This window comes from Capsicum annuum, chromosome 11 (genome assembly GCF_002878395.1).
Source record: "Capsicum annuum cultivar UCD-10X-F1 chromosome 11, UCD10Xv1.1, whole genome shotgun sequence".
NCBI classification, from domain to species: domain Eukaryota; kingdom Viridiplantae; phylum Streptophyta; class Magnoliopsida; order Solanales; family Solanaceae; genus Capsicum; species Capsicum annuum.
This window is the reverse complement of record NC_061121.1, coordinates 13,389,793-13,405,208: the sequence shown is the minus strand read 5'-3', so window position 1 is coordinate 13,405,208 and position 15,416 is coordinate 13,389,793. Positions and strand designations below refer to the sequence as shown.

Genomic DNA, 15,416 nt, shown 5'->3' with positions numbered 1-15,416 from the left:
AGATAATGTCATGAACTCTCACAGTCTATTTAGTCATGTACGATTAAAATAAGTGGAGTTTCAAAAAGAATTTATTTTTAAATATCCTATGAAGTCCCCACTTTTCCACAATCGTACTATCTAATTTTTCACTGAAGTACTCACAATTTTACCATCAGTCTATGAAAATAAAAGTGTTCATCTATGCTTCTCAACAATATTCATCATCCAATCTAGGAGAACCAACAAGAGAATCTTTAGGTGTGTATGTGTAATTTCGATAATTATATACTTAATTATCACACATTTAGTTATTGTGTTATCGTTTATTTATATTATAAATAACTAACTTATTTGAATTAATTATATTGCTTGTAACCTCATTCGAATAAATTTGACTTACTGACCTAATAATCATATTTTAGATTGAATAATTAATAATTTTAAAATTTTGTAATTCTATCTAATTTATGATATTTTGCAACTTAAATATCAAAAGAATTATTGTAACAAATTTTGTTAGTTTGTCCTTTATTTTACTTTATTATTTGTTTGGATACTTTTTTCATTGGTTTTCATATTTTTAGAGAATATATATTGATTATGTTTAAGAAGCAGTATTTTTATTAACTAGTCTAACCATACATGCCTCACACGTGTGACATTTGATTATTTAAAATAAAATGATTTTGTATATTGCGATAAAGTTCAAATCACTTTTCAAAAATCTTTCACACTTTAATACAATAATGTAAATATATATATATATATACTATCAAAAGTTTCAAGTGGTCGATGGAACATCACTTTTGTGTTTGTCATATAGTAGTAGCTCTTTTCCTTGTTGACATATGCTAAGAGAGACACATTAATTTGATACATATTTGTATTATGATTATTATTTATACTTAGAATCTTTCCTGTTTTTAAAGTTAGATTTTTACAAAATCATTGATTACATTCTTATTATGTACTTAAACTTTTAAAAGTCTGGTACTTCTTATTTTTTTCTTATTCTAATGATTTTATATTTATTTCTATATTTTTCAAATCTTCTAAAAATCAATTTTAGTTGATTTGAAAATTTTAAACTAATGAAAAAAATACTAGTTGTCATTAATTTTGATGACTTCTAGTAAGGAAATGTTTTACCATAAATATATTTAATTAATTTTTAACTTTTAAATTAGAAAAAATAGTGAAATTCTGATGACTTCTATTAAAAAAAGGTCTTGCCATAAATATATTTAATTAATTTTTAACTCTTAAATATTAAAAAAATAATGAAAAAAGACGATTTTATCTAAAGTAAAGACTTTTAATGAAGACCAAAACATTTAGACAATATTTCTAAAGATATTTTACACTTTTAATATATTATAGATATAAATTATAGATTATAGATTATAAATAAATTATAGGTAAGTTAATTCCATTTGAAAAAATTATTTATTTAAATATTAAAATAAAAGAGAAAAATAAGAAAAAGCATTAACATGTCATAAAAAAATAAAAGTGCACACCATCTTTCTAGATTTCAATATTTATTAGGAGAGTAATTAGTAAACTAGAGTAAAAATTATGCGCGGCAAAATTCCCCTCTTCCCTCCCTTTTCCTTCTCCAAAGGCACGATTTTCCTTATCCACAATTCTTTGTTCAACTCCCGTTTTTCATCGTGCAAAAGTGCAATTGGGACAATGAAGGCTCATACTTCGTCGTACTCTTTCATTTTCTGCTATAGAATTTATATCTGAGTTCAATATGTTGTTTTCTTACATGTATTGGGTTAGTCGGTGTTACCCTCTTCGTTATAAACCTCCAAAGTAGCCCTATAACATTTTTCTACTTCACCTCTACCATATCAACCCTCTCCGTCTCCCTCTGAATCGATTTGCTTTATGTAGCTAGGGTTTTGCACTTTCCGAGTATTTGTTCTATGTAGTTTGAGATTTCGTCTTCTAACGAAGCTATGTGGAGGGGAAACGGACAAGATATGTGGAACAATAGTAACATAGCACCACCGGGTACTAGCGGAGAAGGACCACAACCGCCACCGTCGTCAATGATGCGGCCACCTCCGGAACCTCCGCCGCAGCTGATGCATCCGTCACCTGGTACTAGTTCAGGACCGCCGTCTATAATGCCTCCGGGTACAAGTGTTGGAGGAGCTAGCGGTTCTGGACCACCTCTACCGCCGCTGTCGTATACTGTTTTGCCTACTGAGGCTCAGCTTGAAGAGAAAGCGAGGAAATGGATGCAGCTTAACTCTAATCGGTATAGTGATAAACGGAAGTTCGGATTCGTTGAAACGCAGAAGGAAGATATGCCGCCGGAACATGTCCGCAAGATTATTAGGTATTTTAATTTTTCTGCAATTCTGAACGCTGAATCTTATTTTTTAGTCGTGAATTTGTGCATTTTTAGGTGTATATTATCAGATAATGTGGGTAATCTATTCGTTGTATCTTTTGGCAATTTTGAATTTTTGCATTTTAAGTGTATAATATCATAGGTAGACCGAATAAATATTGGAGGGAGGTGATTAGGCATGATATGGAGCAATTACAACTTACGGAGGACATAACCCTTGATAGGAAGGTGTGGAATATATATTGATTATGTTTAAGGAGCAGTATTTTTATTAACTAGTATGTTTAAGAACTGCACTTCTGTCACCAAGTAAAATTACCTCTTTTCTTTTCGCTCCTAATATCAGTAGGGATATAAGTCAACTATAGCTTACAAAATGCTTCTAAATTTATAACACAAAAACTTTACAGTTTGTTTTACCTCTACGTCTGGCAATCCTTGTACAACAAAGGAACAAACAAACACAAAGTGCATGAAAACTAAAGATTACTGGAATTACAATTTTCTTTATGTCTTTACGATAATCTGCAACACCGAGCAAACACAAATGGTGAACAACTATCATTTCTATACAGAAGTAAGCAACTTAAAGTAGATATATGGTATTCAATTAAGTCCATACTATCTCAAATGACTGATTAAGCTACTAGGTGGATAGTGAGTCTTTCATTGGGCTCCAGAATACATACCAAGCTCTGAATGTGCCACGTGAATATAGAGATCTTTCCCAGCTTTGAAACTGCTGAATATCAGTCAAGTTCTTACTCCATGACATGCAGTCGATATCTGAGTCGTATGCATACACTATGCAGGAACAATTTCCCAAGCATTGTCTTCTACATCGGTTTTCAACAAGTGGCAGCTCATTGTATCAGTTGCTGGTTTGAGGTCAACATAATAGTCATGACACAAGTGAGTTAGCTTTCAAAATCCATGGTTAAAAGAACTCAAACTCATAAGTTCTGAGGTTGAGGTTAAAAGTTACCTCTTGAGTATTCGAAACTTAAAAACCTTGAATAGCTGTTTGGGTCACCTTTAGAGTGGTGTGAATGAAGAAAGTAGGAATTCCAATGGTTGAAGCCTTCCAAATTCTCAAATCCCACTTCATTAGATCCAAAACTTGAGTTTCCATGCGATTTCGGGGTGTAGCGAGTCCAAGAACTCTCCTACGGATGTTCCCAATAAGTAAGAAGGAAATAAGAAATAACCCGTGGGTGCTATTTTTTCCCCTTTAGAAAGATTTCAGCAACTGACCTAAGCATAAGTGAATTTGATCTCAGGTTATAAGATCACATCTCTTGTGTGTCACTTATTCCTCTCTTATCTCGTGAATCACAATTTTCCTTCCCATTGCACCAGAGATATTTAAGTGTTCTCTTTTTCTACTCGTACGTAGGTTGAACTACTTGAAACGAATCTGAATTCAGTTTAACAGGTTCCAAACATCATTTAACATCCAAGAACATACACAGATATTGTTACATCATCAACAACATACCCAGTGTAGTCCACTAACGGGTCAAACACAGATATTGCTATAGCACATAATTTCCTTTTATGCACATGAGAACATGTAACACATACAACATACACCAAAATAGTGTTGATCCTGAAAATTGGTTCATTTGGAATTCTGTGAAAGAAATGACTAAACTATATCAATGATCTCTCACTTTATCCTCTTTGTACTTCTACATTCTGTAGGGATGTGATTGGGTTGAATAGCTTTACGCTAGTTGTCAACCTACCGCAACTCCTCTATTTTATCCAGACTAGGGATCGACATAAGAGTGCTAAGCTCGTTTTGAAACTTTTCTAACTTGCGATAACAGGTTTGTAACTGTTGCGTCTGGAGCAGCCTCGGGGAAATATTTGCAGTATGAGTTGTGGGAGGTCCCAGAATTTCTGTTCAAACAGCTTACGGAGTGGAAGTTGAGGTAGAGAAAGATCACCAAAGATTAAGTAATTCTGAAATTTTTGCATGTTATGCACTCGAATACTTAAACGCTACAAGTTTATGTGAGCAAATTGCTGCACTTTTCTTTGTCAGTCCATCCTTACTAGTTTTACGGTAACAGATAAGTGCTCGTCTCAAATAGATGCATTCACGTTGGCTATTCCGTTTCTATTGCAAACTTAGGATCAGACTTTTCCTGTTCATCGGATAAAATGGCAACTGCTATATTATGCCATGAACATCTAAGCTTGGTTGGTTTTGTAATAGTATGGTCCTTTATTGTTTTTCCAAATTTTAGGTCGCTAACAATCCATATGACCCGAGCCTGATGGTTTTCATGGATTATAGAGACAATGTCAGATACAACGCTCAATCTTTAGAAGCTAAATATCCAACATTTCTCTATGTCATGCCCATGACTTCAACACGAGTCTTTTTTAAAGATTTTCTTTTTTGAATTTCAAAGCTTGATTCATTTATTTTGAAGTTTTTTGTTCATATTGATATCAGTTGTATTAAAGATTTTTCTTTGCAAGGTACCTGTCAAGCAATCGACTTACTGGACCAATTTAAGATTGGATCAGAAATAGAAATACCAAATAGTAAGTTTATCACTTTGGATTAACATGTTTTTTCATGCCAATAAGAATGCTAGATTCTCTTTATCTCAACAACTTAAGATTCTATAGGCTTATAGCTTTTTATGCAGGCATTTGCTTGAATAAGTACAAAAAGGGTTGCTCCATGGTTTCGGGATAGCTGTCACGTAGCAAGCAAGTTATATTTTGGCATAATCCCATATGAGCTAGCTTTACTTTCGTGAGTAATCTTCCGTGCATTGCAATCCAGGAGATAAAACTATGTTTTGGGATGTTTGTTGTGTTCCATACCGCTCTCCATCATTGTTTTTGTGGTTCTTCTCCGAGCCTCCATTTAAAGCCACTACTAATAGTATACTGCCCATTTGGTTTTAGCCATCCGTTACCCATGTAACCGGTAAAAGAAGATGGACAGTTGGCACATTCTAATGAGGATGAGAGCACCCAAAAAATGTTCTTGTGATCCTATCGCACCGCTGGAATTGCCTCATTCTTTGCATGCCTTTCACTGGGTTTCTCCTTCTGATGAACTGAACATGGAAGGTTTCCATACATTTTGTGGAGGGTTCTGGAATTACTTCAGCATGGGGATAGATGCCCAAGTATCTTATGCATTTCACTCGGAGAGAAAAATGAACCCTGACAAATTCAAAAACCAACTTGTCAATCAGGTAATAAAGTGAAAACAAAAATTAAGATGATAAATCTTCTCTTTGGTTTCTTTCTCTGAATCTTTGCATATCAATTCGACGTTAATTGTCCTAATGTTGTGCTTTGGACCTTTTATTCTGTTCTATCTAGAAGAGAAGAAAAGAAAACTACTATCAATTTAATGACCGTTGTAACGAAACAGATAATTTGAAGATGTAGGGTTGGCCTCTAGGCAACAGGGGTCAAGATGCCACGAACTTGATCCTCTATAACTTGTCTACACTTTGGTTTGGAACGTTGTGCTGTTTGGCCACCTTGGTGGCACAGTTATTGATTCCTTCGCATTATAGTTGGTAATCCTTCATATACGTGTAATATTGAAATCTAATGGATGCTTTCTTTTGGTCCTTATTCTAGTTCTATACGAAATACTTCAGAATGGGGAAATGACTTATTTCTTGTGCAACCTACCAGTTTTACTTTTGACTTTGACTGACTAGCTTTTATCATTTTTTTTGGTCAAATTGGAAACGGCGACAAGCTCAGGCTGGTTGGAGTGCTGATTATGTTCATGAAAATTTGATTGCTTCCCATCATGGTATGTCTTAACATTATTGTTATGCCATTTTCCCATCCATATGGACTCATCAGCAGCAAATGTAATCTTGTTTAAACAGTAAATGAAGTACAAGATCAGTTGCACTACTACTAAACCCAAGCCAACACCTGTTGCAGTGCCAATAAATTGGTCCATTCCTAGCAGAGCATAGATAAACCAGCAGGAGCAGGACACGACAACGGCAAATGACAGGAAAAATAGCATGTACTCCACGCTCTATCCTGATTACTAGTCTAATGATAAACCGAGGAGATACATACATAACGATGGAGAAGATGATGGATTATGGCGGAATTAAATTGCCATCAATTATTATTTTTTAAGCACTAATTTCATATTGTAGTGGTTGAAAACTCCCTACATAATTTTCTAAGAAAACAATTAGTATTTTATTGTGGGATTTATAGAACACCACAAATTGACAGGATCACAAGAACATTTTAGAAATAAAAATGTCGAGGTCATTTTTATTAGTTATTTTTATTTCTAATATAGAGTATTTTATTGTGGGATAATAGTCTTTTTGTCGAGGTCATTTTTATTTCTAATGTCAATGCTGTCACAACTAATTTGTCGAGGTCAAAAACTGTCACAAATTGACAAAACATCTGCCACAATTTACCAGCGTTTTTGTAATGCAAGTACCTACAACTAAACATTTAAGTCACTAATTCACTTCACAAGTTACTAAACTAAACTAAATTTAAAATGAAAAGTTCACATTTTAAGTATCTACACTTAAATATTTTCAAGTCACTTCACAAATTATTAAACTAAACGAAATTCAAAATGACCTCGACAAAAAAACTATTATCCCACAAAAAGACTATTATCATCCTATCGAGGTCAACTCTATATTAGAAATAAAAATTAATAATAATCAACTCTATATATTGATAACAACTTTAAGGGTAGTTTAGAAATTTTGACCAAAAAAAGTGTTTAAAAGCACTTGTTTATCAAACACATCAATAACATTTTTTTAGTTTCAGCACTTTTATCTAAACACGTATCTGCTTATTTTTAAAATAAGTTCAACACTTTTAAAGAATTTTTTAAAAATCACTTTTTTTAGCCCATCCAAACGGGCCCTAAGTCACTTATTTTTTTGAAAAAGGTATCTTTATTTTTTTCCAAATATCTAAGAAAAGGATCTACTGGAAACAACGTTTCCCCGCATGAGACACACTCAACATGTTGTTATTGTAACATCTGGAGTCAGTCATGATAGATGGGTTACCAAGTATTACTCCTAGTAGTGTTGCACATTAATGTTAGATCAAGTCACATTGCGTGAGCCAATAAAATCTAGAAATAGAATAACATCATTTCTCTCTCTATCTTTACAAGTGTAAGATCTGTGCATACCACCCCTGCTGACTCCTTCTGGATGGGTTACCGAGTACTACTACTAGTAGTGTTGCACGTAACCCCATTTGTAGGATTACATTAAGTATGTCGTTAATTGTAGAATTAACAGCATTTTACAGGGGCTGGAACGGTTCTTGTTAGAAATAGTATTGCTAATTTGGAAACATTATAGTTGGGGGAAGCTGAGATAAATACTCATATTCACTCTTGCAGCCAGGGGTGGATCTAGGGGTTCGGGACCAGAGGCGCTCAGCCAAACCCTCGGCAAAAAATTGCACTGTATATGTAAGGTAAGTTTTTTATTTTTTATGCATATACTGCATAGATTTTGATTCCACTGACACACGACAAAGAGGTTGGCTTAGTGGTTTGAGGGGTTCAAAGCTAAGTTGCTTGGACTCTCCAAAAATGTTACCACACCGGTATCGGATCCTTTAAAATTATACTATTTTGGTGGATCCGACACGTACCTGTCAACATTCTTGAAGAGTCCGAGCAACATAGGCTCAAAGTTTACCTTGAGGTTCCAAGTTCAAATCGTAGGTAGGAAGACGACCATGGAAGGAAATATACGAAAAGTCTCTAGCTAGCGCAGGCTGACTGTCCAGATTGCACGTAATTCATCAGGAGGTTTACTATAGAGAAAGATTGAGGACTATACTTAGTAGAATCCTGGACAACATGAACTTTTATCCTTGACAGGGACAAAGTTGAAAAGGGATATCGGGTCACTACTAAAAAATTACTAATTTCCCTTGATTCGCGGTTGGAAAAACCTCTATTTCTAGTATTCTATTTATCATTTGTGGAACATGTTTGCATAGGATGAACAGTATGAGATTGATGATGTAGGAGCAACTAGGAATGTCATCAATCAAGTGATGATAAACTATGTTGTGTGCTTGATTTTTCCACCAGGTGCAACCCTCTAGATAGTTCAAAAACGATGAACACAACCCCATTAGACTAATAACACCACTTCATTTTTTCAAAGACAAGTATTCCATGTATCGAACATGAAGACAAGTGATAGTATCTAGATCCTGGACTCCAAAAAGTCGTCCTTCAAAATAATACACGAGATGAGATAATATAATGTAACTAGCTGAATGTTGGAGACTTTGAGCCAAAAAATATTGTACCTTTAACATGAAGATGCGCAATCACAAAAAGGATTCATGATACAACTTAAGCCTACTACTGCAAGGCTACGCCAACACTAATTATAGTTAGTGCCCCTCCTCCTGTAGCTCTGCTGTTGGTAACCTTTTCCCTTTGTGTCCATCAGAATTTTGAGGCCGGCTTCGCGACTCAGAACCACTGTTGTGAAATCTACCTCTATGTGATGGAGAGTTTGCCCTCTCGCCATGGCCTGAAGAAAATTAAATACAATATGATCATTATCATGACAAAATTGACCTTTAAATTAAGTTAAATGAATTAGCATTATGATTATGACAGAATAAAGGAGGGCCTCGGAGCAATGGTACAGATCAACCATGGATGCTTGAGCCAGGACAGGCTACATCACACCCCATTAGAGTGTACCCCTTCCTCGAACCATGCATGAATGTGAGAGAATAAAATGACAAGTATATACATATATAGATACCTTTGTTACGTCGATTATATCTGATGTAAACTTCTCTCCCCTTCACTGTAATGTAACACATCTAGAATTGAACATTGAAGAAAGAAGACAAAGCATTAAAAGATGATCACATAATTCAAAGCTTATATAACACTTTACAGAGAATTTGTAGAATTCATTACTTGGACAACTTTTTTAGCAGAAATTTCATCTTGAAAATGCATAAATCCAACGCAGTATCCATCCTACATTTAATCTTTAAACAAGAGAGAAGATTTAAGTAAATGATATATACTAACAATAACCAACAAAATGTGAAATAAATATACCTCAGAAGTTTTGAGCAGAATGTCCTAAATATCAATTGGTACAAACTCTTTGACAATAGAGTAGAGATCACTTCTTATTGTGTTGGTTGGCAATCCTCCAATATATATTGATTTATCTACAACATGTAAATGACAAATCAAAGAATGGCTTATCATGGTCAACATTTCATCAACTATTTGATTAAGCAAAGAGAAATTTACATCGGAAATCATCATTGACATTGCCTTGTGCAAAATTAGTTGACACAGTTACAGCTTTAAACACACCACTCGAACTAGATGTTAGCGCCTGAACTGGGCTACTGGCTCGAGGTATTTTAGGTGTTGATAGGAGACCATCATCAGCAACAACCCTAACATTTTTGTACGATGTATTTGTTGGTGGCGAGGACCTACCTTGCTTCATCTATAGGAGTCTGAGTCAAGCAAAAAAGTTATGATTTATGCATAACTAGCACGCGAACCAAACACATGCACACCAAACAAACCTCAAAAGTATGACTAACCATTGAAGCATAGCTAAGTTTAGAAGCCTCATTCTGAATGACTGAGACCATCTCAACAACAGATTTTTCTTTCTCGTTTGAAGTTAGTGAAGACTTCTGGACAACTTGATCATCTGTCGTCACCTTAGTCTCTGAATTATCAGAAACTTCCCTGATAGTATTGTTGATTTTGCTCTTAGTAGCCGGTTATAAATGCAATAGTAATTCAAATGGAGCATAGTTTAATATAGTTAACAATAGAGTTCAAGTTCTACACATTGACAAGTTAAATATTTACACAATCAGATCATATTAATGTGTCATAACAAGTTAAACAAAAAAAAAAGTTTGACATTGGTTTAAAGGAATCAATTGAAATGCCCATAGGAGCAACAACAACATTTTCATCAACCTTTTCCTCAACAAGTGTTGAAGATTTTACTACACTAACAAAGCGGAATATATCATTCAACACATAGTATTCATTTTCTTGTGGAGCAAGAAACAAAAGTCTGAGAGAAATTTTTTCTTGAGTTATCTTGCTCATTCAAGCATGCAGTTACCGCCACAAGAACACCTCCTCCGGCAGATGATCGGGAGTCTATATTTATGACTTCCACTATTTTGTCCTTGATGTGAGATAAAATGATAAAATCATTTGTGCTCTGAAATTATGCAAATATCAGAAGGCTATTAGCATCCACTTGTCAAAGATAAGAAAATCTTAAGCCAAAAAACCTTTAGTAACAGCTCAAATGTTAATGAAAATGATAAAATGAAAAATAGATACAAAAAGTCTATAAATTTTTCTCCAAAAATCATAAGTCTAATTAATGTTTCCCAATGTTAAATATGCTAGAAGAGAAGCATTTCCCCAATGTTAAAAATGCTAGAAGAGAAGCATACACTTTTTTGAAGTGAAATTACAAGTAAAATAACTAATCTGGGAATCCAGTATACAATAATTCCAATCTTAATTCAATGACTCAAAGTTAACGCTGAGAGAATCCTTTATTCCATACAATGGAAGTTGATCCTAAACTTAGCTCATATGAGCAGTGAAAGAGAGAAGAAGGAAAAACAGAAGAAACCAGTTTCTGGATAAACTGCTTAACCGACTTTCATTACGAGCATATAAGTATTTATAGAAGAAGATTACAAAATATCTAGAAACTACCTTACATCTAGCAGTAAGCTGTCCAATTAGGCTAACTTCTAACTAATCACACGCAGCAACAGTGCAACTAGTTAATCACCTAATCTTTCTAAATTTTAGTTAATTATCTTAGTACCCCCCTCAAGTTGGAGATGTGGAAAACACAGACAACTTGTGTAATGCAACAGATAACATGTGGAAAATAATCCCACAGTGCCTAACCTCACAATCAGGAGTTAAAATACTATACCCTACAACAATAATATATTCAGTGCAATCTCATACAATGAGGTCTAGGAAAGGTAAGTAGAGAGATTGTTTTCGATAGACCCTCGGCTAAAAGGAAAGAATGTCCAAAACAGTATAGAAAAAGAAATAACAATAAGGAAGAACATGGCAAAATATTATAGATAACCTGATAAGTCATTGTGAAAAGTAGAACTACGGTACTTATCTAACTAACCTTATACCCTAATTCGTGTCCTCCATAACTTCCTATCTAAGTTCATGTTATAAATAATATAAAGTTGCATCATGTCATGTCTAATTACTTCCCCCAAAACATTATATCCTAAGAGCCAAATATTTTTAAAATTTAAGACTTGCCTGTTCACAAAAACAACATCGAGCCATCAATCGATTTCCATAGATAAACTATCTCAAAATTTCCATTCAATGGTATCAACAATAAAAACACCAAAAACCCTAACCCCCAAACCAAAAAAAAAGTTGTAAAATTTCAGCATCAACTTTAACTCATCCTTGAAGAACAGAGTGTAGCAAAATGAAATCCATTGTTGAAACTCTGAATACGAATAAAAAATTGATGGCCACCACAATGGATAATACACATACACTTAACATGCACATCCTACCCTCCTCGCAACACATTTTTCTTCTTCTCAATCTGCACAAAAAAAGATATAGATTATATGATTGGATTTTGGGTTTTAAAATTATCTATAAAGAGATTTTTAGATTATTTATAGAGAGCGCAGTAGATTGATTTGTTGGCGAAGGAAACATAGTATAGTGTTGGATTTCTAGAACTTCAAAATAAACTAAAGATATGAAAAGTTTACCTTAAATCACTAACAAATCCCAAGATTAATTCTCGAAAAGAGAACCTATTGATATTTTTGATCTCTTAACAGCTTGCATTAATTCTTGTTGAATTCCTGCTATACATCAAACGACAGCAAAGACCTCTCATGCTAATGCTTCTGTCTCATATCATCTACCTTATTTGCCTCATGAAAGATTAAACATATTATATGTTACTTGAAATACAAAATTAAATAAGTGAAAAAAACTAATTTTTTTTATGACTATTGGTTGTAGCTGCTCATGTCAGATTCGACCCCCTACTTAGAGCTCACGAGATTACCTCCTTGAACAATGAAGGAGATTTTTCTTTCTCTCGAGTCACGTTCTAAAAGTAAACAATGTAATCAAAGGCTTTTAACAACCAAAATAAGGAAAAAGTAAAATAGAAGAGAATCTCTATAAGTAGGGTTCAGAGAGGATAATTGTGCACACCATACCTATTTGTAAAAAGGATGAGAGATTGTATGTGTACGTGTACGACCTTACCTCTTATTTTCCTCCCTTTTCTCTCTTCTTAGTGTAGGAGTGATTTTTTTTTTTCTCTTTAGATTTTCACTTTGTGCAGTAATGGAACCAGTAGATGATGGTGATGAAGTAAACTTATGGAAAGACAAGTCTACATTAATGTTGTCTTTTGTTCCATTGCTTGCAATAAGCTATATCTTATGAGAAATTATTTTCTATGTGAACATAGCAACATATAAATGTTCGGACGATTTTGTAGAACTTATACTTACATTAGCAATTTCTGTAAACTTATATAATTATTAAGGTCTGAACCCGCAGGATTTAGGGGTCGTGGGTGCTCATAACAGATAATAACAAAAACAACAGATAGTAATTGATCAAAAACTACAATAAAATAATATGATTAAACCTAACCTTTTCACAAAATTCCTCAAAGCCTAACCGAACATTCATCAACCATCCTATAAACCACAATAAAAAAATACGAATTTAGGGGTCGTGGGTGCTCATAACAGATAACAACAAAAACAATATATAGTAATGGATCAGAAACTACAGTAAAATAATATGATTAAAGCTAACCTTTTCACAAAATTCCTCAAAGCCTAACCGAACATTCATCAACCTTCCTGTAAACCACATTAAAACAATACGATAATTGAGATATCAAATTGTAGTTAGCCTTCACCATAGCAAGGACCCGTGATGCTTACATCGTCAAAAAACTGCATGTCTACATCGTTAAAAACTGCATGTCCTACATACAAAAAAATAAGACTTTATAAAAGTGAATAAAGGAAGGAGATAAACCTTAGTGAAAATCGTGTTGTAAAGCGTAGGTATTTTTGGTTTAGAGTTGCTGTGTTGCTTTCTTTGCAAACTATTGGTAATTTTGGTTTAGAGTTGCTGCTTTGCTTTCATTTTTGCCTAATTTATAATTTAGAAGTAGGGTAATTAGGTTTATAAGGGTATTAGGACTTTCAATAGAAGTAGGGCATTAGGTTTCATAAAAAGAAAAAAGATGATTTTGTTTAAAGGAGAGACTTTTAATGAAGGATAAAAAGGGCCAACTCCATTTATAAGGGCCTTCCCACTTTTAATATAATAGAGATAGAGATATATAGGTGTGTATATATAGTACATATTGAAAAAAAACATGTAAATTTGAATTTAATTTTTTTATTTTACATTTCGAACCGGTAATCGTCCCATTTCTTGAAGTGGGTCGGGTTGAACCGGTCCAAACTAATTCTAGGCTAAGTGGGACGGTCACTATTTGGGGAGATTTTACTGTTGAGCCTGGCCTAATCCATTAAGGACCGGCCCGGACCAGACCAGCTCACAAACCGATTGCCCTTACTGGGTTGGTGCCGGTATGAACCGTCCCGTCCCGGTTGATAGGTTTATCTTAACTGTACTCCTGTGCTTCCGTGCAACCATCTGTATAGTCTCCATTGTACCTCTCTGGAATTGCACTCCAATACAATCCTTCACAGCTAACCAAACTTCCTTTGTCCATGTGCAATGCTGGAACAGGTGCACAACTTCTTCTTTATCCTCTGTACACATTACACACTTTATTGTCACATACAATGTCCATGCTGGCTAATCTGTCTTTAGTGAGTATTCTGCCTAGAGTTGCTAACCACACTATGAACCTATGTTTAGGAAAAGTTACCCTATTCTACTCTAATTCAACTCCAATTAATCTTCTTTCAGCAGGTGGTAGAGCCTAGTATCCCCAGGAGATTGAATACCTTCCATTAGTTGTTAGACAATAGTGACCATTGTTGTACCAGCTGACCATCTTAAACTTCAACTTATGCAGTTGTTTCCAATGCCAACTGCTATCTGGGGGGTGGGCTAGTAGTCCAAAAATTATCTCCATCTTTCATATATATTCCATTCACCCATTTAACCTATAGTAGGTCTTTGTTTTCCATAAGCATCCATATTAATTTCCCCACTTGCTATATTCCATAGTTTACTCCCTCTTAGGGATGGCAATGGTGCGGGTGCGGTGCGGGTTTATTCTAAACCCGAAAGTTTTAAAACCGCACCGCACCGCATCACCTTTAAACCCACATAAACCCGCCCCACATCCATATCCGTGCATAACCGCATGCACCGCTCCATGTTTTTATTTTTTACTTTTTTTAAAAAAAATTTGTAACTCCATTGAAAATCATAATATTTTCAAATCTACAACTAGGAAATAATAACTAATTTCTATTATATCACTTTTCACTAAAAAATTGTCAAAAAGTATAACGTACAAGTAATGATCAAATATCATATTTTTATTAAAATGAATAGAGATGTTAAAAAAGCTACTATAAAATTATTTATTTGTAGTGTTATACATGTCGTTTTAAGTATCATAAAACTTCAAGTAAAGAATATATATGATTTTAGATATATTCACGAGAACAATACTAATTTTTAATTTAAACCCGCATATACCCGCAACCCGCACCGCACCGCACCATTTAAAAAAAAAACTTACTTTAACCCGTTCCGCACCACATAACTTAAAACCCGCACCGCCCCACATAGCTTAAAACCCGCACTACACCGCACCCGCACCACCCCATTACCATCCCTACTCCCTCTAATATTTAAACCTCCATATTATTTTGGGTGACACAACCCAGCCACCAAGGAGACTTTCTTTTTCGCAACTGCACCGTCCCACAAGAATTCCTTACATATTTTATCAACTTCCTTCAATAT

The 15,416-nt window shown here is 34.4% G+C and overlaps 1 protein-coding gene across 8 annotated transcripts; it reads left to right on the top strand.

Annotated features, from left to right (window-relative positions):
* Positions 1-1,545: 1,545 nt before the first annotated feature.
* LOC107848429 (pre-mRNA-processing-splicing factor 8A) lies at positions 1,546-6,653 on the top strand. Of its 8 annotated transcripts, none has more exons than XM_047399502.1 (7): positions 1,546-2,335; positions 4,183-4,287; positions 4,844-4,909; positions 5,017-5,126; positions 5,282-5,577; positions 6,104-6,155; positions 6,235-6,653. In XM_047399502.1, exons 1-3 carry the CDS (start codon positions 1,950-1,952, stop codon positions 4,878-4,880), a joined length of 528 nt encoding a protein of 175 aa, XP_047255458.1. In that variant the 5' UTR covers positions 1,546-1,949; the 3' UTR covers positions 4,881-4,909; positions 5,017-5,126; positions 5,282-5,577; positions 6,104-6,155; positions 6,235-6,653. The 8 variants fall into 8 exon arrangements, 7 of the variants coding, with proteins under 7 accessions (XP_047255458.1, XP_016548685.2, XP_047255459.1 ...); XR_007047187.1 differs by adding an exon at positions 3,163-3,262 and having other exon boundaries at positions 2,197-2,335; positions 4,183-4,312; positions 5,017-5,577; XM_016693199.2 differs by having other exon boundaries at positions 5,017-5,577.
* Positions 6,654-15,416: the final 8,763 nt, after the last annotated feature.

What these genes read in the sequence shown, in the direction of transcription:
- LOC107848429 (XM_047399501.1), top strand. Translation starts at nt 1,950, where the DNA reads ATGTGGAGGGGAAACGGACAAGATATGTGGAACAATAGTAACATAGCA. An exon ending in CATGTCCGCAAGATTATTAG is followed by an intron (nt 2,336 to 3,162) that starts GTATTTTAATTT and finishes TACACTATGCAG; the next exon opens with GAACAATTTCCCAAGCATTG. An exon ending in ACATAATAGTCATGACACAA is followed by an intron (nt 3,263 to 4,182) that starts GTGAGTTAGCTT and finishes TTGCGATAACAG; the next exon opens with GTTTGTAACTGTTGCGTCTG.